The sequence below is a fragment of the Danio aesculapii genome, chromosome 16 (genome assembly GCF_903798145.1).
Source record: "Danio aesculapii chromosome 16, fDanAes4.1, whole genome shotgun sequence".
Classification (NCBI taxonomy): domain Eukaryota; kingdom Metazoa; phylum Chordata; class Actinopteri; order Cypriniformes; family Danionidae; genus Danio; species Danio aesculapii.
This window is the reverse complement of record NC_079450.1, coordinates 20,839,739-20,867,121: the sequence shown is the minus strand read 5'-3', so window position 1 is coordinate 20,867,121 and position 27,383 is coordinate 20,839,739. Positions and strand designations below refer to the sequence as shown.

The following is a 27,383-nucleotide window of genomic DNA, read 5'->3' as shown; positions in this document are numbered from 1 at the left end:
CAAAACACAAAATAAAAACAGAAGAAAAGCTCCAATTTTTTTTATTTTGAAGCTTATGGAGTATAACGCTGTCATTGTATGCACTCTAACCATGTTGTATAAAAAGTACAAACAACAAAGACAATGTAAACATCAACACGATATGAAATACAGGCAGTAAAGCTGCAGTCACACTAGACTTCCTTTCACATGCATCTGAACACAAGTGCATACTAAAAAGTCTGCTGCTTTGTTTTGACCTGCTAATTGGTATGAGAAAAACACATCTGGCTAACAGAAGATCTAAATGCCACTGACTGACCTCTTCATACAACGAAAATAAACTTAAATACTGAACCGTCTGCAGTGCTGCTTCAAAGTGGAGTAGATTTCGAACATAGAAGAAACATTTCGAACAATGTTATTTGCCATTTACAATTGATTCAAACAGATGGCATGGATCCTGTTGCACACATTTGATAACTGACCAGTGATTTCGGATGCTTAAAGTCTAGTGTGACTGCATCATAACTTCTAAATGAGTAAAGTGTATAAAGTGGATGAGTTGTGGTCTTTGAGGTGTCCGTCCAGAGCGATCTCCAGCATGATGGAGGAGTTCTAGTGTTTATTTGGAATTGATTAGTCTCGTATAAAAGCCATAGAAAACACCATTATTGATGTACGATGAAAAAATATACAATTAAATGTACGTCTCAAAAATCGAGGCCCAAAAAAACGGCCTGTATACTGTCCACTTCACTGCTTCAGTCAAGTTTGAACAGGTAAAATGTTCTAGAACGATACAACCGTAAGTGTAACGTGAGAATAACCGTAAGAACATCAGTTATAAAAAACGATTATAACAGAGCTATAATTAATAACCAAATTCACTAAAAACAGAAAAAAGGGAGTAATGAATGAAATGGAGGGACAAGAGGAGGGAGAAAAGCTTCCCAATCCTCTGCTACAGTACTGGGGGATTAAAGAATCCCAGCATGCCGTGCGTTTTGAAATGTGCTTAGAAGGGGTAACGTTTGAGGTTGAGACAGTGCCATCATGGTAAACGCCCCTCTTTCAGTCTGTCAATGTGGAAGGAGAGTTTAAGGGCAGGACCCAACTTTAGCCCCATGTATTTCATCATGACATCACTGCGGAGCAGCAGGAGAGCTTTGCCATCGATTTCCTGTAACACAAGAGTATCACTTAGACCTGAGATTGTTAAGCATTTTATTTACTCATTCATTTTCTTTTCGGCTTAATCCCTTTATTTATCAGAGGTCGCCAATGCAGAATGAACCGCCAACTTATCCGGCATATGTTTTAAATAGCAGATGCCCTTCCAGCTGCAACCCATCACTGGGAAACACCCAGATACTCTCATTCACACACATACACTATGGACAATTTAGCTTACCCAGTTTACCTATAGCGCATGTCTTTGGACATGTGGGGAAAACTGCGCCGCCTTAAGCATTTCATTGCTCAAAAAAAAACCATTTTCTCAAAAAAGGAAAATATTTTTGTCTCAAAGTGGAAATTTGTCAGAGGATTGATCATAAATAAAAAATTTAAATGAAGATGAGCATGCTAGTTCAAACAACTCAAGACTTTGGCTGGTGAAATAGCAAGAAAAGCAGAAAAAACTGGCTTAAAGGGGTAGTTCACCCAAAAAATTTTAATTCTGTAATTATTTACTCACCCTTTACTTGTTAAGAGTTTCTTCTGAAAAATAAGTTATTTTGAAGAAAACTATAAACCTGTAACCACAATCATGGTATCTTCCATCCATTCCATATATATATAAAAAAAAAAGAAAACGCATTTTTCAGTTTTTCTTTTGCTCACAAAAAAAAAAAAAAGAGATTTTGGCTCGATTTTTGTTTTTTGGTTGAGGGTAGGAAAACAGAGAAATGACTTTAAAATTCATTATACACATGTAGGCGATGCTGAAACGCCCCTATTCCTCTGATTGGCCAACCAAATCTGAACTCGTAACACCACCCTCAACATACCCTCAACTATATATATATATATATATATATATATATATATATATATATATATATATATATATATATATATATATATATATATATATATATATATATATATATATATATATATAATTATTATTAATATTATTGTCAATAGCCTATTATTATTATTATTTAGGCATACAGTCTGAAACAATCCAGGTGCTGCTCAGAAATGGTTATCTTTGCTCAGCATCAGGTGTACAGCAGCAAGAAGTTTGGCGGCAAACTATTACCTTATTTTAATGACAAATGTGTAATAATACTGCTAATTTACGTTTTTAATTCATTTATGCATACGCAATAAAAAACCTGCTAACTGATCAAATGATAGAATATGTAAAAATTGTTTCAATATATAATTAAATAATAATAATAAAAAACCTGGGTACGATTCGCAGAAGACTATTATTTTGAGGGCGACGTCCCGAACTCAGATTTGGTTGACTAATCAGAAGAAAAAGGGCGTTTCAGCACCGAATTTTATGATGAATTTTAAAGTTGTTTATCCATTTTCCTACTATAAACCAAAAAATGAAACGCCCGTTTTCTCAGTTTTTTGTTTGAAAACAGATATGGAATGATAGCCTGGAAGATACCCTGATTAACCACTGACCTCTATAGTATTTGTCCAACAATGAAAGTAAATAGTTACAGGTTTTTAGCTTTCTTCAAAATATCTTCTCTTGTGTTTGGAACGACTTGAGGGTATGTTCATTTTTATTTTTGGGTGAACTACTCCTTTAAGACTGTCAGTGGTGGCCAGTGGCTATTAGTACAGTAACAAAGAATTTATATGAAACATTTCTTTAAAGTAAAATAGTAACATCAGGCTATATAACGCTTCCAGTTTTCTGTTTGAAATGTAAGATTGTTAAAATGATAATAAAACTTTTTAGTATTCCTCACTTACGTGTTTGCGGAAGAGGTCTGCATGTGGTCCGAGCTGAGGGTCGATGTCTCTGATGAACTGCATGACGTCCTCCACTGTCCATAGGTTTGGGTCTTGTCCACTGGGTCGCGGGCTTTCCCTAGAGCTCAGAAAGCGTTCTGAACCTAGACAGTAGTAAAAAGGCATCAGTTAAAATGTTGTCAGCTTTTTAAATCCATAACGTGTTCACATAATTGCATTTAAATAATAAGGTCCAAAAGTCCCTAACCCTGCTTTCAACTCCACCAGATATTGAATAAACAATTTAAAATCCATTCAGCCAATCTCTGGGTCTGGTGGAAGCACTTTTAGCTTAGCTTAGCATAAATCATTAAATCGGATTAGACCATTAGCATCTCAATAGCATAGCATTTAAATAACTTTCCTATTTAAAACTTGACTTTTTGTAGTTACATTGGGAATGAGAGTATAGTTCCCAGCTATATTGACTTAAAAAACAACAACTTTATACTGTCTGTAGATCTTAGTACAGTGAAACTACGAAGAGCCACGCTTTAACCAGGATAATTTATTTAATTTTTTTTTACATTTTTGAGCGAGATGCTTACAGTCGATTCAATTCGAACAACTTGATTTAATCCGTTTACAAGTTCTTCTAAAAAAAGATTGAAAGTGTCCAAGCTCAAAACTATTTTAAACTTATTAATTACCCTTATGGAGCTAATAATATGCCAAAACAATCTGAATTTGAATTGTACTGTTTTGAATTATTAACAATTGTAATTTAATAAAACGGAATATTTACATGCTATTAAAAATGTTTTGAATTTCAATTTCTTAATCTGAATTTGAATTTCTTAACTTTAATATTGAACATCTGAAATTTAAGACAGAATTTTTTCTAACTCAGATTTTTATATTCAAACCTCAAATTCAAATTGAAAAAAAAAATTAAATAGCATGTAATTATTCAGCTTTAATAAATTACAATTGTTAATCATTTAAATGAACACAATTCAAATTCAGATTGTTTTGGCATTTTATTAGCTCCATATACCCTCGATCAGAATGATGAAAATGAATGGCAGTTATAAATATGGACGAAAACAGAAAACGACATGAATGTCAGAAGTCTCGCATGTGATTAGTAACATGGGAATAATGACCGACTGTTCCTAAAACGACAGTTTTAAACTGAAATATCAGATCACAATCAGAATTAGAAAGTAAGAGTGTGATTGAGCACACAAGGAATTTGCTTTGGTGACTTGTCTGATTTAACAGCAGACACATAACAAAAATAAAAAGCATGAGAGAGCTCTACTCAACAACATCAGGTTAAAATTACATCTTAAATCCATGATTGCCACTGTAAGAATTAGTTTTATAGTGCAAATACATTTTAAAGGCGAGTCGTTTGTGTACCTGTTGAGCCCAGACGATGCAGTTTTCCAGGTGAGTTGCTATTCTGAGACAGGGAGCGCTTTGTTAAGCTGTGTCCAGGAGATAAGTGCGTTTTCTCCAAAACGTCAGAGCTGCCAACCCCATTTTCCATGAGGAACGGTTCTGGATCAAGTGCAAATATACAAAAACACTCCATATAAATCTTACGAAAGATTTAAATGGTTAAATCAGGGTTGTTGCAGGTATCACCAAGTCAAATTTAAGACTTTTTAAGACATTATGAATTAAATTTCAGATGTCTAGAGGACTAAACGCTAAGGATTTTTTTCTAATGTCCAGGTTGTTCTGGAAAATATTTTTACTTGTCTCATCAAAAAAAGTTATCAGCCACATATTTTAAAATATGCATCAGAACAAGCAAACCCTGGTTCACATACTCTTTTTTTAAACATTACTTTACTTAAAAACTATAATAAACTAATTGCATGCACAAGAATCTGTCTAGGTTTGGTAAACGTTTTAAGATGTATGATGTGAGATGTATTGTTGGTGATTGGATGTGTGTCAGCCTGATTGTGAAGCTTTACAAGGACATAGAAAATGTAAACCCATTAAAATGATTTAAGACCTACAACACAATATTTCAGTCAATTTAAGACGTAACATGTCAGAATTCTGCCACTTCGGTCTTGTTAATTCTTGTTTTGGTGGCAGAGTCCAGACAATAGTCCTGTCATGTCTTGTATGTTGTGCTCTGCTCGAGTTTTCTCAGGTCGAGCACGCATTTTTCCCATCATTGTCGGTCTTTGTCATTGTATAAGCGCCATCTTAGCTGCGCTTTGGCTGTGCGTGCTCCCACTTTAAGATGTCTGGGCATACTCGGGATGTGAGCTTTCGTCCTGGTGTTTGTGTTTGTTCTGTCTGCAGCGTGCTGTTTCATTCTCAGCGTTTCAGTCTAGTTAGTTTCGGTTGATGCTGGGATGGAACATGATTGCAAGTGTGAGTGCACGGTAAGTGTTTTTATTTATCATGTACTCATGTCTTCTGTTAGTGTTGTGTTTAGCATATGGTTCATGTTTACATGCGCCGCGTGTTTTAGTGTTTCATGTAAACACGTGGATAAAGAATTCTCTCATTAGCTGCGTGTTCTAGTCCCATTTTACATGAGCACATGGCTTGTGTTGTTTCTTAGTGTCATGTGCTCTCCCATATATTGTCTAGTCCCACCCAGTTAACTAGTTAACCTGTTATTAGTTTATTCAATTCACCTTTTTGTTAATTCTTTCTCTTTATAGTCTCCTCTCAGTTCTGTGCCAGTTTTTTCATCGATTATTGCCTTGTCCTGTCGTGTCCAGCCCTGATTCCTGCCAGCCTGCCCAGTCAAGTTTTTTTGTTTGTTATGCTAATGTTTTCTCCCTCTGGGTTGTTTATGTTGCCTTTTTATTTTCTTTTTATTATTAATAAACTCATTTGAGTTCCTGCACTTGAGTCCTCGTCCTTTCCTTTCCCGAACCATGACATTATAAGGCCTAAAATTTATTTTTTTAAATTTAAGACATTGTAAGCGTTTTTAAGACCCCACAGACAACCTGTAAATACTGTAACAGCAGTGAAACAGTGTGAAATACCTTCAGAGGAGAGACGGTGGTTTTTAGATATTTTGTGTGGTACAGGTTTGCTGTTATAGGCGTCATGCTGGAGGAATCTCTTAGTGCCCCGACCAGGTCCAGAACTCAGACTTTCTGCAAAGTTTCTTCTTTCTACAACACACATGAAGCACTCTTTTTTTAAAGCTCAAAAGACAACACTGGGTGAGAGCAGACATGTTTGCATGAACGCTGACCTGTGTACGTCCGACTGTCATAGTGAACTCCACCCAGAGGGACGGGCTGATTGCCGAACAATGCGTCGCAGTGCAGGTTGTGACAGAGCTTCTCCAGGAAGCGCAGCACATACGTCACACTGTTCACTGCCGGCAGTGTTAGAGTGTGCTGCTGCTGCTCAAAGCAGGCTGTTAAAAGTCAAAAGAGCAAAGTTTAGTGGTTACTAGGGGTGATGTACTGGACCAAACCAGAATGAAGGTTAGGTGCAGCTTTTCGGTGCCTCTAAAAGCCCAAGCTATTATTTAGTATTGCTTTTGCAGGGTTAGATGCCATAGGTTTATTTGTGAATTTATGTAAATTAATTGTTTTGTATTTACTTTTAGTTTTACGTTTAGGTGTACTTTAAAGGGCACCTATTTTACCCCTTTTTCAAGATTTAAGATCAGTCTTTTGTGTCTCCAGAATGTGTCTGTAAAGTTTTAGCTCCAAAAAATACTGCATATTTGTAATACAAATTGCATTAATAAAATACATATTTTTAATTATCAAACTGCACTAAAATTTGTCTGGTAGCATTTATTTTAATAACAAAATTGATTTTAGTTGTATTTAATTATTGTAACCCTAGTTTGTGCAAGCTGACCTGATATGAGTTCTCCTCCATGGCCTGGTTTGAGGCAGGAGAAAACTGTGTTCTGGTTATGTGCACAGTCTACACAGGCCTGAACACACTGCTGCAGCACTGAGGAAGCTCGGCCAGGCCCAAAGTGATCTGGGAGAGACTGGACACGTCGTGTATCCAGATGGGGACCCACGTTCCCATGCTTATTCAGGTACACACACACTGAAACAGGAAAATTGTTAGTAATGCAAGTATGCATCAGTGGAATACTTCTTTGCAATGGTAAGCCTGAAAATATACACATGCAGTAGTACCTGTAGGGGCCTGTAGGGCGGCTTTAGGAATTGTGGCATTGTCCATCGGGACTGAGCTGGTGTCTGGTTCTGGAGTGCTACTGCTTGGGGAGGAGGGCATTGGGTTGGGTATCAATCGAGGCTTTCTCTGTGTGAGACAGTAAAGAGGAGTTTGCATAAATAACACTGCCTTATAGTGGTCCGTTTGGTTTCTAGGATTGATATGTTGAAAATCGAACCTTTACACCAGGTTTGGGGCCTCGCTTTTTTGGGAGTTTAATGGGATCTGTTGGGTTTTGCTGCACTTTTTGGGTCCAGCTGGCTGGTAGTTTTCCTCTGGGTTTGCTGATAGGTCTACCGGGACCTCCAATTGTTTCCTCAAGCCATGCTGTCTTTTTAGCCCAGCTCAACTAGAAGACAACATAAAAACACATTCAAACTCAAGTTGATACTCTGAAAACTAATGATACCAGCTTAAGTACTTAACAGAACCTTTTTTTACAAGCAACCCAGAAAATCAGATGGAAATTAAATAGACTGTTTACTGTATATCAGCAGTATTTAACCAGCACAGTAAAGCTGGTGGATGGGACCACAGCTAATAAATATGATGTTGACGTGTGTTTGATTTTCAAAAGCACCAGACTGCTTTTATTTTGCATTTATAAACGTCAGCCGGTTTTGGGCTTGTTCAAAATGAAAGGATTTCTGGCAGCTAATATTTAAATTTCTCTCTTACGCATTAAATACCTATATAGAACCATATATTAATACCTATATAGGCCATAATTTACATTTTTGGGATCACACCACCGTCCCTATGTTTTACCAAAAGCAAGATTAATGTGATTGCCTTTGCTACGCTTTTAGCTAGAAGATTAATATTGCTGAAATGGAAGGAAAAACTTCCTCCAACCTTTAAGTAATGGCTTATAAAACTCCTACACCACCTGACCTTAGGAAAAATACGATATGCTATAGGAGGCCGTACTGATATGTTTTTTCATATCTGGCAACCTGTTTTAGATCACATAAAAAAGATGGACCCCCTCAGTCATTTTAGAAGAGTAGAACCTCTCCTAAATCCTTGTTTTCCTTTTTTCTCTTTTTTTTCTTTTCTTCCCTTATATATGAGAGTAAAATATGTTTTACTTAATTTTATTATTTATTTGTATTTTATCTTAATATTATTTATATATTTTTATAGAACCTAAATGTATGTGTGCGACAGGTTTTTTTTGTTTGTTGCGTAAAAAAAAAGAAAAAGTGAAAAGTTTTGTATTGTATGTTTCATAACTAATGTGTTCAATAAAAAAAACTTTTGAACAAAAAAACTAAATGTCAGGCGCAAAATATAGGCATAAAAAGTGTGGAGACATGTTTATTCATTCATTTATTCATTTTCTTTTCGGTTTAGTCACTTTTTTAATCTAGGGTCGCCACAGCGGAATGAACCCCCAACTTACCCAGCATATGTCTCACGCAGTGGATGTTCTTCCAGCCACATCCCACCACTGGGAAATCCATACACACTCATTCACACACGCACACTCATACACTACGGTCAATTTTAGCATACCCAATTCACCTGTACCACATGTCTTTGGACTTGTGGGGGAAACCGGAGCACCAGGAGGAAACCCACATGAAGTTGGGGAGAATATGCGAATGGAGACATGTTTATTTAAATTTAAACTTCTTTTAAGTAAGTATGTTATGTGTGAGATGGCAGTGCTAGCAGTAATATACCTGTGTTGAGCATGTTTAAATAGAAACAAAATGGAAAAGCAACACAGTGCAATGTAAAAACATTCTTTGTGAGAATGGCTCCGTACTTGCATGACGGAAAGCTAAGTATCAAATCCCCAAACACAACAGAAAACCTATAATGCAACCTTGCTATTAATAGACTTTGGGCAAACATGAAGATAGGGTCAGTCATGACCGATTGGTTAGGGAGTTGGACTTACGGTCACTCAGAGAGTGAATGAACCACGCTCTTACCCAGCTGAAGTGCCCCTGAGCAAGGCACCTAAGCCCTAATTACTCCCTGGGTGCTGGAAGCAATAGCTGCCCACTGCTCTGGTTGTGTGCTCACTTTGTGTGTGTGCTCTAACTCCTCACTTGGTGATGTTTGATAAACAAATTTCGGGAGGAGCACGCGCAGAAGTTTCAGTATCAAATACGTCATTGACAATTATTCTATTATCCAATCAGTTCTTGACCAAACCCCTATATATACCAAAGCTGTCTTACCTGCAGCATCTTACGACTTTAGCATCCCTCCACCACCCCGTCACCTCACCTCTTAAGCATTACTATCCCGGGGGGAGCGTTCTGGGGCCGGGCTAGATACTTCGCTCGAATCCCTATTCCTCTTTGTTTCCTGATAAGAGGAATGGCTCGAGTTTAGGTGTCTTCCCCGAGCTCAGAGCCCTCTCCCCGGACAGCACGCCAAATACGCTTTATTCTGAAACTGTTGCAAGTGTGAACTCGTGAAAAATGGGATTGAGCATGGATGGGTTAAAAGCAGAGGACTAATTTCGATTATGGGTGAAACCACACCTGACAAGGCTCATTTTACTCAAATTGATAGCTTTTACATTTTAAAGGATTTAAATGAGAAATGTATGAAAATATTTGTTATCTCCCATGTGATAAAAGATGTTATCAACAATGATAATACCAGCTTTGTTGTTATAACAATGGGCAAGCAGACAATTTTGAGTAAGTGGCTGCACTGCATGATGAACGTTATTAAAATGCAGTTAGACTTCGGATGATTCAAGATAAGGAAACATGAAATGTATCTCTTCAAAGCCTTTTTTTTCATATTCATAATATGAAGCATCACCAAGCAAGAGTGTTGCTTTCCTGAATAACAGCACAAGTGCAATCATGTAAGTGAAACAATTCAACAGTTTGTATTGTGAGTAACATTTCAGACAATATTGTGTGTAATTAGTTTCATTGACAAAAAATAGTGCTGCTTTTAATTCATGAATAAACCCTTTTTCTTAATAAATCTTTCAATTTTTTGAATGAGCTAATGATTCAATAATCAAATCATACAGATAGTATATTGCTTAGTGTTTTTGATCACGCATTCATTAGCCATTATCTACAGGTGATTTTAGTGTCATATATACTTATTCTGGCAGGGTTTTCACTCTTAGCCAAATGTCAAAATCCTGACTTCATCTTAAGTGAGGACTTCGCCTAAAAAGCTGAAATTTATAGGACTACAAAGAACAGAAAAAACAAGGTGCCCTTGTGATTAGCATAATATTAAAATTGTTAGAGCATGACTATAACTTTTTAATTCATTTAATAGTCATTAGGGTAGCAACAGTGGGTAATTTACTTCAGATTTTAAAAGAAATTAAAAGAACAACGAGCATCGAGTCTTTGAAGTTGTCAGTTTGTAGTCAAAGCACTTGAAATTGACATGTTCGCCTTCATTAACTGGTACAACCTAGTTACTACATGTGACTTAAGAATAAAATGATACTGAAAATAACCTAACCAACCTGTGAAAAACAACCTATGAAAAAATAATGGTATAAAAATATATGGTATAGAAAAATTACATTTTGATTAGGGATGTAAGAACTATTGATTTTGGCTGTACGATTATATTCTGAGGAATAATTATGGTTTAATGGTTATCACAATTATTATGCATTCATTAATTTCAAAACATTACTTGTTTAGAAAATCACATGAAAACCCCATATATTTTAAAGTCTTGTTTATAACTATATTATTATAACTTGTTTGGTATTTTCCTTTTGAATTATTTTTTTGGGGAGTAGAAATGTGTATATTCCATACAAAACATGAAGCTGAACGGTCAGTTCTTGTCACGTGACTCGCCGTGTGCTTGTGCCATTCTTTCATCTAGGTGCGCCTGGAAAGCGTGAGTGCGTCACACTGCGTGCACGTCATTTCCAATATGCACGCACAAAAAACACGAAAAGTGAATGACCCTTATGTAAAAGCCTCGGCCATAGTTAATCCAGTATGTGTGCATATTAGCCTCTGTATACAAGCTTAGAACTTTAAACTAACGCACAATTGGCATGACTTTGTTTAGTTGCAGCAGTTTTGTTACGTGCAGAAACTTGGTGTTGAGAAGCCTTTACAAATAATTAACTGTGACGAATTAAATCGTGGTTTATATTAAAATCGGTTAATCTTTGCATGCCTAATTTTGATAAATGTAAACAAAAATTTAAATAGCCAAACAAAAGTGCCTGATATTCCACGATAATTCTCTGACTTTCGACGTCTGGAATAGACCTTGAAAAATACCATAATTTGACTTGTGGGTACCTAAATACTTAAATCTGTAATGACTATAAATATCGTTTTTACCTTGCTTCCTGGTTTGGGGCCTCGTTTCTTGGGAATTTTAATAGATTCCACTTCTTTGTCAGGTAGGCTTGTCTGAGAACCAAGTGTTTCCTTCTGACCCCAGGGCCCAGACAGTTTGTTTTTCTTGCGGCCAGGCTTACGTTTCTTCTGTGGTGGGGGTCGGCCTGGCGTAGGAGGCATGCCTGTCCCCTCAGTGCCGCTGTCTGGCAGGGCACCAAGTGCACCTAGTGTCTTCGGTAAGCCAACTGCAAAATATCAAAAACGGAAAGAAAATACAAATCAAGCAGGGTTTTACAACACAATGTGCAGCTACAAACACAGAAGCAGAAGATGAAAAGAAGCGCTGTGCAGAGCTGACCCATTTTCTCTGAGGCATCTTAACAAAGAAACGTGTTGTGTTACACATTTTGAAGCTTCTGAAGTGCAACAGAGACGAAAAGAAAAATGCAAGAGGGAAAACAAAACAAGAAAAGAGGAAGAGATCAACACGTAAGAATTGAATTGAAATTGAGTACAAAAAGCAAGAGAGTGAAAAGTTCACCAACTTTAACTACATGAAACATTCATCAGAAGTGAAACCAGAGTAAACAAAACGGACCAGAAAGAATCTAATTGAGCAAACACACTTTAAACACTACCTGTTAGTGATTCCATTGCACTTTGTACTCATCCAACGTAGAAAAATAAAGACTACAAAACCCTTGCTGAACTAGGGTCTGCTCTTGATCTTGCAATTTGCGGCAACTAAAACTCTCAGTCAGTTCACTTCCTTCCTGCACTTTAGTTTCGATCTACTCTCTAAAGCGTTAAAGTCTGCCTATAGTGACACTCTCTTTCTAGTACTGTTAACCCCGAAAGTCTTTCCTACACAAACATGGTGGACTTTCTTTTGGTTCGATCCCAGCTTCCATTACGCATGAAGACTTTTACAAATAAAACACCATAACAGCTTGCTTACCCCGACTAGATGTGAAGTTTAGTGTGTATTTAGAGGCCTGACAAGGTTTTTCTTCCACTGCCAACTTGCTGGCCTTGCGTTGTCTCTCTAACCCTCTTCTCTCAACCCACTCAAACAGTCCCACCAGCTTTTCAATGCGAGGCCTGCTATTGGGCACAGGGTTTGCAAACGTGCCAGCTGGGTGGATGCCAACCCCTTGTAAACCAAAACTCTCTCTGATTTTCTCTCCATCAAATGCCTTTATTGCTTAAAGGAACAGCTCACTCAAAACTGAAAATTCAGTCATCAATTATTATTAACCTCCATGTCATCCAGTGTCGACCCCATTGAAAATGCTTTTTCCAGTTTTTCTATTTAGACCACCCAGTGTAATCATTTAAATCTGCTGTAGGTAATGTAACAGCTACACATTCTCACTAAATTAAGCTTTCTCTGTTTTGCTAAATAAGTGATATATCCTCGTGAATTCCTCTGGTATTAAAAGATCTGCTAAGAACTGAAATGTGCATTATGCAAATTGAATTAAGTGAATCATCATTGTATGCCTTACTAAAACTCACTAAAACCACAGTTGTGATCCCCAATGTTGTTGCCCTTGCAGGCTGCTGGAGAACACTCCTTGTCATTCATTTGAACTACAAATCCCATCATATCCTGCAGTCACACACCAGTTTCAGTTCAGCTTCGGATTACACACAGCTGAAGGACATCATCTCTAATTACATGGGCCATATATATATATATATATATATATATATACACCATTCACACACACACATTCAGTGCTGAGACTTGTTTCCACTGTGAGCTTTACAATGTGTTTTTTTTTTTTTTTTGCCTAGCCATGTTTTGACCCTTTTGATTGTTTATACAGTTTATTGATTGTTTGGCACTCGTACGCCTTCATCTGTTTCATTGTTTACTCTTTGGTAGTGGTGGGCAAAGCGAAGCTTCAAGAAACATTGAAACAGTCGAAGCAAATGTGTCAAAGCTTTGAAAACTTTCGAAGCCCGTCTCTACTGTGGCACCTAGTGTTCATTTTTATGCATTGCTCTGGAACAGCTTCAGCAAAGAAACAGTTAAGCAAATTGAGGTATTAAAACCCACGTTGTAAAATTGAGGCTTCAAGTATGCCTTACTAAATTGCTGTGACTAAGTATGACTAAGTGGAGCGGTGAGAGTTTTTAGACTAGCATGCCAAGATAATGGGTTCGAATCCACGGTGATGCCGCTATAGATGTTATTTTTCAAACGCAGATTCGACAGGTCTCGAAATGCTTCTGAAAGGACAGATGCTTTAAATCGCTTTAGTAACATGACCTGGTGTTTGGAAATACTTCAGTCACGTGACCTGAGTGTTTCAAATGACCTTGGTCACATGACCTGGGTGTTTCAGATCATGCAGTGTTTCGAAACACTTGCGCTTCGAGATCTTGACACTGTGTCGAAACGTCAGTTTCACATCAGACATCTCTACTCTTTCGATTATCTGTCTTACTGTCTGCTTTGGCCTCTAACCTTGTCAGCCCGACACTCTATTAAAGCTGCATGTGGATTCTACCTCTGTTGCCAAACTCCAGTACATTACAACCTCATTCATTCACCACCAACAGCATTAGTCTCAAACTCAAACATGCAAGACTGTCAACACTGTGAAAGAGTCCATTACTGTGTTTTTTTTTATCAGAAAATGCAGCATGAATAGTGCTACTGGAAACTAGTATTACAATTAAAAATGACAATATAATTCTTTAAATTCTATAATTAGTGCTGGGCAAAAATGAATCGTGATTAATCCAATATAGGGCAGCACGGTGGCTCAGTGGTTAGCACTGTTGCCTCACAGCAAGAAGGTTGCTGGTTTAAGTCTCCGATGGACTAGTTGACATTTCTGTGTGGAAATTGCATGTTCTCCCCGTGTTGGCGTGGGTTTCCACTGTATGCTCCGGTTTGTCCCACAGTCCAAAGACATGTGCGATAGGTCAGTTGTTCTCAAACATTTTTCACCAAGTACCACCTTAGAAAAAAATTGTCCAAGTACCACCATAGCGTAGTAGGCCTAATTAGGCAGCTACTGCACAGTTCAAAAACGAGACTGATTAATTACTATTATTAAGATTATGTATTATTGTCAGCCACTTTAAACAATATAAATAGTTTGAACATTAACTGTACCTGCAGACAAAAACAAAACAAAACAAAAACTTCACAGTTTAAATTAAAATGTGCTTTTAAAAGTTAATTAAAATGGTACTGTTCTTCAAAAGTAAAAAGAAAACTACAGTGCTTGTAAAGTATTAAGTATTTCTTATACATTTTCAAATATAAGTTGCATGTACACATGACATATTTGTATATCTTTAAAAAAGAAAATGCTAACTTGTATTTTAAATATATGATTTGGAATTACATATTTAAATTAGAAATTAGATCTGTTGCTCAACATTTACAGTAGGGCTATGTGTGTCAGAAAAGCGAGAGATTAAATGCATATATACAGTGCTTTACCAATTCACACGTGCGGTATTTCTGTGATTTAGTGCGAATGAGATCACATTTTAAGTGAACCGTGAAGTTCGCGTTAACTGCGCAGTGACCACTATTTTTAAGCAGACTCAGGTACAGTTCGCAGTTCCTCCGTCTGTGCCCACGGAGACTAACTTTAATTTTATTCTACCTCTAAGCTTCAAGCATGGCAATGTTGCTCGAATCTATGTTCTGTTTCATGCCATTTGAATCACATGCAAACTAATTATCTTAAATCTGAGAACAAACTAAACCGAAAACCACGCTGCTTTACAAAGCAAATTACTTTATATATCGAAATCATGCATTATTTTACACAACTACAAACACATTTTAACACATTTGTAATAATTATAATTATTAATTAAAGTTATAAATTATAAATTTATAAAGTTATAATTATGAATTATTAGTGAAAAATAATTAAAAGTTTGTTTTGACAATTTAAGTGTGTGTGCTGTGTATATTTATTATGCATATATAAATATACACATGCCTGCATTTTCATGAAAATGCTTATTTTTGGTGGGCATAGATACATTTTTTTAATCTAGAATAATCTCACTGTAATCTTGGAATTAATCTAGACTAAAACATCTCACTTGAATTCTGCCGAAGGCATTCAGAATATGTGTGCTACCCAAATAATGAATACAAGTAAGTCTTTGAGATGGGGTTTCTCAAGCCAGGTGGTGCATTAGACCAGGGGCTCATCTCCGGTTTTCAAAATGCATCACAAACTGCTTGAGAAACTGTTCTACTATGATAATTGGTGAAGAAAATAAATTATGTTCAATAAGATGTACTTGTGTTTACTAACTGTTTATTCAGTTAAACATGAATGTTGAACTGTAGGCCTTCATAAGCTCCAAACAGCAATTTTTGATTACCCTAATCCGAATAAAGTCATAACTGAACTAAACTGAAATGGAATTAAGACACGTGAAGTATGCATATATTAGTGGCATTATTGAAGTAAACACCGCAATCAAACTATTACCGTCATGTGGGACTTTTCACCATATTTTCCGACAAGATACACACACGCGGCCATCAGTAAAGTACCGCGCACACACACACACATCGTGAAATGCGGAAGTTTTTTTTCTTTCCATTTGGCGTGCGTTATTAAATTCCATAACACTCTCCCTAGACCCTACTCCTTATTTGCATCTAAAGCCTCAGTTTGTCACGGGGGCATGAATGAAATGTTCATGAGTGAATGTGAAACTGCCGAACTGCAGGTAAAGTCACCCAAAATTACAGGAAACTCTTACATGAAAGCACTTCACGTAAACACCTTAATTATATTATTGTCTATTAAGGAAAATAACTAGATTACACATGTCCATGTAAGCATAGTCAGTAATGTCTTCCAAGTAAGTGAAAGATCCAGAAGGGCACTTTTTTTGTCTGATGGCTCACCAGTTTGACTTTCATTCACTTGTCATTCATTTTAAAAAGCACCCGGTCCATTTTATTTGTATGTTTTATTCGAACGCATAAACTCTACAGGTGCCTGATAGTTAGATGTGGAGCTAACATTAATCAGATTCACTCTAGTGAACTGCATCCATGTTAGCACGTCACGTTTGATGTGGTAATTTCACAGTAGGAATACACACAGGTTCGTTCTTGCCCCCTGCAGTGCAATTCGGCCAGGTATCCATCCGCGCTAAAATATCAAGGTGAAAGTCATCATAGCTTGCACAGATTAGACCCAGCTCCCAACCCAACTTTGAGAATAGATTAACGGCGATATTTTTTTTATCGCCCGATAAGAGTCTCGCGTTAACGCAGCACCTTAATGCCGATAACGGCCCAGCACTAATATATATATATTTACAAATTGAAATATCTATGTAACAAAATTGTTTTGTATAGTTTTGTTTCTATGTATGTGTGTATCACATATACATAAATATATATTATAAATATATATATAAATATATATATTATGTCAAAACAAACTTTTATTTTGGATGCGATTAATCACAATTAATCTTTGCCCAACTCTAATAATCATACAAAAAAACTAAACATCATACAAATATTTTCTCTATGTATTTTTTTGTCAAGGCTGGATTTTCAGCGCTATTTACTCCAGCTTTCAGTCTCACTTGATCCTCCAGCAATCATTAAAATATGCTGACTTAATATTATAGTAAAAAAAAAACTTTATTTGATGAACAAAATGTTAAATACAGAATTGCTAAAGAATTCTTTTGATTATAAATGTCACTTTCAATTTAATCCTTGTTAAATAAAACACTTTGCTGACACCAAACATTTGAACATTAGTGTATCTAGCACTGACCTTGTTACTTCTGCTTTTCGATTTTTGTACCTCTTACCTCCAGTCGACTCTGTGAATGCTAATGTAAATAGAATTAATCCATGCTGAGTGATCCTCACCTTTAGTGCCCGGTGGCTGCAGGTTGTCTCCAGTGAGCGTGCACCAGCCGACGGGAAAGATGTCTCTGGAATCGTAACGGCAATAGTAATCAAAAGCACCCCGCCAGCCGTCGAAGGTGACCAGCACCTCCACGCCCCTCAGGGCACCCACTGTGGCAGGACAGATGAAGTGGGGATTCTTTCTGTCCACCGCCTCCAGCTTCATCCCTACCTCAAAAAAGTTCTGCTCTGGGGCAGGTGGCTCTTGCTGGAGGGTAAAGAAGATGAAGGGAAATACATCAGACAACGAGTAAAGAGATGAAAGGCCAATGTATACACTTCAATTTATTTATTTTTTCACATCAAATGAACCAAAACTTTGAACTTGACTTTGAAACTGTTGCTTGTGTTTGTTGTTTGAAACAGATACCTTGTGAAAGATTCGAGCAGGGGCCATTTCTGCTCCGTTGAGTGTTTTTAATAAGAACATGGGCCATGATGATGCGTTCAGACGAAACCCTAAAGAACACAGAACAGTCAATCAATTATCCCTTCAAGTTTACCAAAGCACATTTTTATAAAGGCAAGCTGCTGATTATCTAAGTGACAGAGTTTAACTAAATGTTTTTTTTTATTTTGTAAAATCTCTTATAAATCATGAAGAAATATGCTATATAAGGCTGCACAATATATCATTATTATATTATCACAATAAATCACCAATGTGAGCATCCTCAATAGTCACATCACAGAATATGCAATGTTGAGTTTGACCAGGAGCTGATGGGATTTGTAGAGTCGCTGTTAAGTTTAACCATAATAGAGTGAGTTTATTATCAGTGTTGGCAGATATAACTGACTTTTTCCAGCCCCAAAGCTGTCCAAAACCCACCAAAACTTACAAAAAACAAACGCCCAAAATATTAGATTAATATTTTATTGAATTTTTATTATTTTTAAATCGAAATAAACCTAGTTACTTTAACTGCCATAATGCTTATCTATACAGCAACACCAGCAGTCACAAATCCACAACATAATCGGATCACATAATGTTGTGTAGACTACACTACACAACATGTTTTACTTTCGAAATGGGGTATAAATTCATCTCATTTGGCGTTTTAAATTCTTTTGAACATAGTTAGGTGCTGCAGAAAAATAAAATATCAGATTTTTCCAATATAATGCAGCCCTAATGGTAAAACTAAAATGTCAAGACAATATATAGTACGCATACAAACAAAGGAGGTAAAATCAAATATACGCAAATGATGTCATAATTCATTGTTTATAGGTCTATCAGACCCCCAAATCATTAAAAAAATACTGCTAATGCGCACTAAAAAAATTTACTGCAATCTTGCTGAAATATTATAATCCTGACCTTTATCTCCGCAATGAAATATCTGTTGGCCAGACACAGTGGTTCATACTTTCTGATTAGTTGAAATATTAGCATCTAGAGGGATGCTATTAGCCCAGACTGTATGCTTCATACATTTTAAATTAAAAAATTAAGTTCAGAATTGATTTTCTGATGATTCTAAGTATAAAACAACATGACAAGTTTAGCAGAGGTTCTGATTTTTTTGTAAACATTTAATTAATTGTAATATTAAAGAATGGGGTTTTTAAATGAATAACATTTAGATTATAAATGAATCATTGTAAATATACTGATTATTATTATTTATTATTACTGTTTTATCATAAAATGCTGATTGTTAAATGTACAATTTATTCATTTTTTTTGTATTTATATTTTTCATTTATTTTTTATTACTATAATTTTTTACTACCAGTACTATTTACTGTTTACTATGTTTTTTAATATACATGTATGTTCTTTTTTAATTTAAACTTTGTAAATGCTTTGGCAATACATTTGTAATGAATTTAATTTAACTGAGAGAGTGGGAGGGAGGGAGAGAGAAAGCGATTACGGGAAAGGTTTCAGAGCCAGGGACTTGAATTTGGGTCGTCTGAAGCTCTGCCCAGAAAGCTTCAATGTTAAGTTACTTTCAAAAGGTCATTCCCTCTATTTTGATTGCCACTGTAAATACCAGTGGCTACATACTGGACTTTGCAAGAAATTTAACACAATTTACTGCACTTTTAATCCAGAGCCTTAGCAAATGGTCCTGAACAGACTGGACTGCAAGCTTCCAACTGCATATAATGACAAATGCACAGGTTTAAAATCACATGTGAGCTCAAGCTGTTTGTTTACAAGGGAGAGGAAGGACCCATATGTTGCATTGTTCATCCAAATGGTACTTGTGTTTATTTTGGATGCTGCAACATATATAAAAACTAAGATTACGTTTGCATATACAATCTCATTCAGGAAGACTTTCAAATTTTCCCAGTGTTTGATATAAATTATTATAAATCACAACAGGACGCTCAGGATCTAGAATGTTGTCCAACCATTTACCTCAGCTATAGATTGTTTTGCCTGTATGTTTTTTAACTTGTGTTTATGAACCACCAAAGACCACAGTTTTAGCTAAAACTCTTCTTTAATGTTCTACTAAACAAAAAAAAGGTCACCTACATCTTGGATGGCCTGAGGGTAAATAAATTAACAGCTAATTTTCATTTTGGAGTGTACTATCCCTTTAATGCACTGTGAACAGAATTAAACCATGAGATTCTACAGCCTGGCGTGCTAAGCATTTGAACAAAACACACGTTGACCCGATGTTCTAATTAGCTGCTGATTAATGTGCTGTCTTCCTCACCTAGTGGCGGCTGCAGCATGCCTCCATTCTTCTCACAATTCCCAATAGGCTGGATTTCTGCTGAGTCTACCAGGCGCCAGAAATCATTCTTGTTGTCGCTTCCATCTAGTCGCAGGCGGAGGCGAGAGCCCGTCAGGCCCACCACTGTAGCGATGCAGGTGGACGTAGTGTTTCTGGGATCCTGAGCCTCCAGCTTCATGCCAGCCTTAAACTCATTCTCCGGAGGTTCAGTGCTCTGAGAATAAGCCAGCAAGCATTTTTTGTTTTTAAAAGATGTCTAAAAGATGTCTAATAGATGTCTAATAGACGTCTAAACATAGTCATTTTGGCTAAAATAATTAGATGTCTATTAGATTTTCACTGACAGCCCTAGTTTAGCCTTGTTTTAGCCTAGCTGTTTATGTTTAGACGTCTATTAAACAGAAAATTGTTTTTGCTGGGTAAGGGTTACATTTTTACTTAAAGGGATAGTACACCCAAAAATTTCCTGTTAATTTACTCACCCACAGGTCATCCGAGGTGAAGGTGGCTATTTTTAGCTGAATCTGTGGGTTTTGGTTATTCATATAATGGCAGTGAAATGGGATATATTTTCTTAATTTAAAAATAAACATATAGTCGGCGTCAGTGGTGTAGTGGTTAGTGCATTGACACATGCACTCTGGTGCTCACGGCGACCAGGCGAGTTCGATTCCCGCCTTGCGGTCCTATGCCGATCCTTCCCCTATCTCTGCTCCCCATGCTTTCCTGTCAATTCTCTCTACTGTCCTATCCAATAAAGGTGAAAACCCAGAAAAAATTATTATAAAATAATAAATAAATAAAAATAAACACATAGAGTATAGTCAAACAGATCTTGGCGCATGAGCAAACGTAGTTCTGTTGGTTTGATGCCGAAAGCATTTTGCATCACCAGCCCTTATTGATCTGTTTGACCAGGTTGTGGATTAAAGCTAATAATAGGGCTGTGCGATTAATTGAAATCGTATCGAAATCTGAACTTTGTCCATGTGCGGTTTCTAAATCGCCTTACAGCACGATCTTCCCACAGTATGCTATTTGAACCAATTATAACTCAGTGTGCCTAAACAGAGCCAGAGAACAGGAGACTGTGCTTAATGACAAATAGCCTGCATAAACAGGCTTGATGAGTTCAGCACAAGTGGATATGGTGCCCAAATAAGTCAACATCTGTGGCTCACATTCCTTTGTTGTTGCACGGCGCCTATCAACTGTTTTCTCAGAGGATGACAAACTAACAAAGCATTGCTGCAGTTCCGATACAAGTTTTATTTATGGAGAAAATTAAAAAGCACTGGGTGTTTGGGTGTTCTGTGTTTGTCTGAGGTAATTAGTCTACCGAAATGTGTATATTCTATGTAAAGTGTATACATAGAATGTGTATTCATAGAAGTGTACACATAGAAGTGTGTATAGAAGAATGTGTATTCATAGAAGTGTATACATAGAAGTGTTACATAGAATGTGTATATTCTATGTAAAGTATGAAGTTGATTGCTCAGTTCTTGTGACTCGCAGTGCGCTTGCAGCATTCTGAAAGTAGAGATGTTTTCAACTGGGTGTGCATGGAGTACGCGCACACAGCACTCCCAATATGCGCGCAAGCCAGACGCCTTCATTGGAAATAACGAACTTGTGCACTATTTCACAGCAGCATCACAAAGAGGTCTATGATCTATGCATAACAACACCAAAAAAATCTGTGGACATGTACAAAAGTACATGCAACTACTTCTGACATGTGGTCAAAAAGAACATCAGAGCCTACTAGTGTTTGACAGCATGCACACACATACACACTCGGTAGTCTATTTATTTGCTTTGCCATAGGTCTGTTCAAGAGATAATTTGTTACACTAGGTGATTTTTATTTTATTTTTATCTTATGTGTGTTTTAGAGACATGTTACAGGTCTTTGATGAAGATCTAATCATTATTTCCTTTGGAAATAGGCTTCAGATTCATATTTTAAAACGTCTGTCTGCGTCAAAACCGTGATTAAAAATCGAAATCGCAATATTAAGTAAATCGTGATCGGTTTCTTTTGCCCATATCGCAAAGCCCTAGCTAATAATATTGTAAATAGTGTTCAATTTCTTACAAGGACCAATCATTTTGCTTCACTTGATCTCAGTGTGTCATCAAGAGCCATGGGAATTGATTTGGACTCGTTTGTATGTGTTTATTTTAAATCTAAAAAACATATCCCATTTACTGCCACTCTATGAATTACCAGACCCTGGATTTAGCTTAAAGTTTTCTTTAATGTTCCACTGAAGAAATAAAGTTAATAAATAAATAAAATAAATTAACAGGAACTTTTCATTTTTGGGTGAACTATCTCTTTAATGTGGTTGTAGAGGAATCAGGTATAACTTCTATATTTAGCCCATAATGATATGTTCCACTGTTGCATAATTCAACTCACCTGTTTAAAGCACTGAGTGGGAGCAGCGACTGCACCTGTCTCTTTCAGATACTTCTCCCAACTGAAATGACCTTAAAATGAAGCAAACATGTCATTATTAAATGACAGTGTGATACAATCTAAGCCTGAATTATGAATATCAAAAATGACAAATGAGAGCATTAAGAGATAACTAGCCTATCTCTAACCAGAGTGAGCTTTAAATGCTGAATATATTTCTAATTAGGTCTTTGACTCAAAGCTACTAATTAAGTGCAGCGAATTTGCTACCTTGAAACTGTGAAGGCACACGAGAGGGGCGACCACTGCGAGGGTGCTTGATACGTTTGCCATCTTTCCACTCATTAGCTACTGGCAGAAGAAAACACTTGGTAATCATTTACCACTTTTATAATTAAATCTAAACCACAAATCACAATATATTATCTAATAATATTAATAATAAATGTAAAAAAGGTTAATTGTTTGTATTTATTTATATTTAATTCTTACTGTGCAGGCTATGCAGAGTTATTTTATATTATTGTTATATATTTGATTAGTTTATATTTGATTATTATTTTTTATTTGATTAGACCTGAACCTGGAATTCATGCAAGACTGTATAGCAATTAATCAGAACTAATCATTGTAACACAGTGACACTATATTAATATTAAAGTATTAAAATTCTGATATTTTCTACAAAACTACGCATTTGTAAATAATGTACTAAGAATGTAATAAAAATCTCACCTTTCTGTGGTACCGGTTTCTTCATGATCCAGCTTTTCTTAGCCTCTGCAATTAGAAAAACACAAAACTGTAAAATCTGAAGGAGATGTTTTTTCCATCAGTCTGATTGATTAACGTTGGATTGTTCAGTCTTTCCTATGTGTACTGCTCAGCTGTCACTAGTCTTTCATTGTCATCATGCTGAACGGTTAACCATGAACCAATGCCAGCTATATTGCCCAAAGGACAATGAAATTGACATCGATAACACAACTAGCCAAAAGGTATTTTTTCTTACACAAACTAAATATTATTTTCCCATCTGTAATGACCTAATGGGTTCTTAGGTCAAACGCTGAACAAGCAGCAGTGACCCAAAAGGTCAATGTGAAGTGGTAAACAACAATCGACATGCTTGGGCAGTGCTACTAGAGAGACGGAACAATTCATATTCAGATGGATTATAAGATAATAACAACAATACAATAACACGGTAGCACCCGGTTTAACCACGCTCGTCGTTTTCCAACACAAGTTAATTTGCTCGCTCGCATCTGATCATTTCAGCTTTTAAACACCCCTCCCTTACGAATAAGCACAAAATAAATCAATAAAACTATCTGTATGCATAGAGATACCTCAAAAGATGGCTTCCTGTCTCCCGGTTTTCCAGTTCTCTGTTCAAAAGCAGGGCGCCTTTGAGCGCCAAACACACAGTCCCTCCCTCTCCATAAATGACAGCGACAGGATTTGACTCATCCAAAAGCTTCGAATCTTTTGAACCACTTTTCTGAAATGATTCACTCCAACCACGCTCTTGAAAAGGCGAAATAAATGACTCGATTCATGGATGTGAATGATTCGTTTGCTTAAAAGACTCGTTCACAAACCTAACACCACTACAACCTATTACACTAGGACGCTACACACTTCCAACTAGACAACTCAAACAAAACATTATTATTATTCATTCTTTCTGACATTTAATCATACTAAAGTTTTCGAGGATGCTTTATGTGCATTTCCCTATAGAAAAAATGTACTTTTAAATATACGACATACAAAACAACATACTACCTCAGATCCATAACAAATATGCTTCTGCTACGTAGCGTCATGTCGTGTTTCGTAACGGATTTCATCACTGAATAGTACGCTTCTTTACGCTTGCCCACGATCATAATAAACAAAATGTAAAGTATACTTATTCGGGTATACTGTGTAAATGTACTGCAATACGTCACCTCCAATGCATCTACAACAATATTTAGCTTACATGCTAACACCTATAACATACTCTGAGTCACTTTTTTGTGTTTTTTCCTCAACATTTTAAACAACTTTTTAAAAAGTGATGTACTATTTATCGCGGACGGTGTGAAGGGGTGTGTTTACCTGGCACGGGAAGGTTTTTGTGTGATTTCTCAAGTGTGAGGGTTAGTGTTTATCCGCCATGTTTTAGTGCGCGTGTAGTCTAGTGTGTGTGTCAGGAGCAGCGCGTGCAGAGGGGAGGGGCAGCACGCGACTGTGCGGGACGATTACACTATCAGATGGGTCAAGAAGACACTAGATATCTATAATGTGTTTATTTGTTCACCACACTGTCTGGGATACAAACTGAACGAGAAGTTTGCTTTTTTTTATCCATTTAAACAGATTAATAACTTAAAGCAAAAACCCTGGCTAGTGACCCATACTACAATAACAAATATTTATATAAGTAATAATTATATTATGAATAACGTCATTTTCCAGTACACAAATAAAAGTACAATGCTAAGCTATATGCATAGACTATTGCAGTTTACTATTATTAGATTGTCTAGACACTGTGTAATTGTTTTATTGCTACACACAAGTTCAGATGCTTTTTATTTGCTATACTCATTTTATTTTAAAAATGTTTTTTATTAAAACATTTCATGCTATATTCAGTTAAATTTTACTTTAATATAATAATAATTATTATTAGTTGCTTTATATGATCATGATCATATTGATATGATCAATAACATTTTTAATTTTATTCATCTGTATTCCACAAAGTATTTTAATGTTGCATTTATTTATGTGTATTTTTAAGTCTTTTATTTTTTACTTATTTAGAATACAATCCAGTTTGTTCAATTTATTTATAAATTAATTCAGTCTGGAAATAAATCATTGACTGACTCTGTCAAATATATATAAAAAACTAATTTTTATTAGATGATGTTGTATCAGTGGTAAAAACAATAAGTGGCCTGCATGCAGACTAAATAAAATAAACATTTGAATGATTAAATATTTATGTTGGTCCCTCCCTTTCATTTTAAGATTTATTTTACATCCATTTTCATTTTACATTTATATGTAGCCTAAAATGTAATTCAGCTTTTAAAGGGATAGTTAACCCAAAATTGAAAATTGTCATACTCTTCACTTGTTCCAATCCAGTTTCATTTTTAATTTTAATGCAAAAGTAGATAGGCAGAAAATATATATAATACTGAAAAATGTTGGAAGCCTGTAAACTATGACTTCTATCATATTTGTTTTTCCTACTGTGGAAGTAAATGGTCACAGCTTTTCAATTTTTTTTTTCAATAGAACAAAAAAAACTCAAACTAGTTTGGAACAAGTAAAAAGTTAGAGTACATGATGACAATTTTCGTTTTAGCATGAAGGATGCTTTATTTAGGCTATGTTGTAAATAGGCAAACATTTTGACCTACATTGTTCTGAGATTACAAAAGTACAGATTATTTGTTATTTATTTGTTTATTTTAATAATTTTTTTAATTTTTAGTATTTTTATTTCAGTGTCCCTTTTCCCCAGAGGTTTAATTTGAAGCTTTGAAAGTCATACAGTAGGCTATATTAACAGAATTATGGTGACTCCAATAAAGTATGGCATATTAACCCTTTGACTGCCCGCTCTACAAAACAGTTGACCATGTATTTACTGTTATAAATAATGACTGTTAAAGTCATTTAAAATAATGGTTTTAAATAATGGTTTACACACACATCATTGTTGGTTTACAAAAAAATTAAACAAACATAATCCTGTTGCAGGCCCGTAGCCAGCCTATTGAAAGGGGTGGTTCTATTTTCTGAAAAAGTGGACCATTTTTTGCAGTTATTCGCCTCATGTGAGGTCTAAATAATGCGTCTTAGTGACATTTTAAGCATTAAACTTTGCTGGATCAGCTTGTTGGATGGTGATTATAATCACACTTTTTGATGTACTAAAATATTTTCTACAATTTTGTCAAAGTGCTTAGCATATCATTTTTTCACAAAGTATTTATTCACAAATTTGCATTTAAACTGTAAAGTATTACAGTTTAATAAATGTTATGAGAATAGCATTTGAAATAAAAAATAATAAATATAAAAATACTTATTTTTAAATACAAATTTATTATCAATCATCCTTTAAAAAAAAGAAATCTGGTAAAACTTGTTTTAAACGAAAAAGTGTAGCCTATAGGCAATTAAAAAATATGCAATCTCATTCAACTTTCCTCAGTCAGAATTAAAAATTAAATTAGTCCTAAAACCTTCTTGTATTGGTAATTTTTGTATTTAACAATTTATGATGGCATAGCAGTCAAAAAGGGGACTAACGAGCACATATAAAAACCAAAATCTGGACTTTGTCCCCCCTTACACTTTTACACTACTAGTTTTATTGTAAAAAAAAAAAAAAAAGAAAAAGAAAAAAAGAAAATATGTTAAATGAGAATCTGAAATATTTTTATGGCATACTTAAAAAAAAAAAGGTGATTTAGTCTTCAGCAATGTTTTATTTAGATTTTTTTCTTACACTTCGTATTTTCAGATTTTTCATAGCATATGTATTAATTCCAGTACCTTTACCATAAACCGACATATCAACCATTAGGTAGAGGCTGATATTTTAGAAATTATGGGATGTGTTGAAAAATACTTTGAGTGTGTTAACTAGCGACATTAGGAGTTAAATGCAATCCAGAATGTTTTCTTGGTGGGGTAGTTAAAGGGCTAAAACCGTCTGAATTCAGCTACAAGAAGAAAATAAGAGGAAAAAATAAATAGGCTACTACTTGACCATCAGAATATTTGATCATGGGCCATTTACAATCAAGCTGAAACAAAACAGTTTCCAAACAAAGGCTGACAAACAGATTGTGCAAGAAGTGCTGCAG

At 35.7% G+C, this 27,383-nt stretch overlaps 1 protein-coding gene across 6 annotated transcripts; it reads right to left on the bottom strand.

The window, feature by feature from the left end:
- Positions 1-24: 24 nt before the first annotated feature.
- On the bottom strand, positions 25-24,684 carry LOC130243436 (polycomb protein SCMH1). Of its 6 annotated transcripts, none has more exons than XM_056475607.1 (16): positions 24,607-24,684; positions 23,233-23,277; positions 22,768-22,848; positions 22,498-22,568; positions 20,049-20,283; positions 17,732-17,820; positions 17,323-17,569; positions 11,424-11,668; positions 7,286-7,456; positions 7,068-7,194; positions 6,775-6,975; positions 6,152-6,319; positions 5,937-6,068; positions 4,330-4,470; positions 2,926-3,068; positions 25-1,162 (listed from the first exon to the last, which is right to left on the bottom strand). In XM_056475607.1, the coding sequence occupies exons 2-16, from the start codon at positions 23,255-23,257 to the stop codon at positions 1,034-1,036; spliced, it is 2,205 nt and encodes a 734-aa protein (XP_056331582.1). In that variant the 5' UTR covers positions 23,258-23,277; positions 24,607-24,684; the 3' UTR covers positions 25-1,033. The 6 variants fall into 6 exon arrangements, with proteins under 6 accessions (XP_056331582.1, XP_056331584.1, XP_056331583.1 ...); XM_056475609.1 differs by having other exon boundaries at positions 22,768-22,845; XM_056475608.1 differs by lacking the exon at positions 24,607-24,684 and adding an exon at positions 23,850-23,921.
- Positions 24,685-27,383: the final 2,699 nt, after the last annotated feature.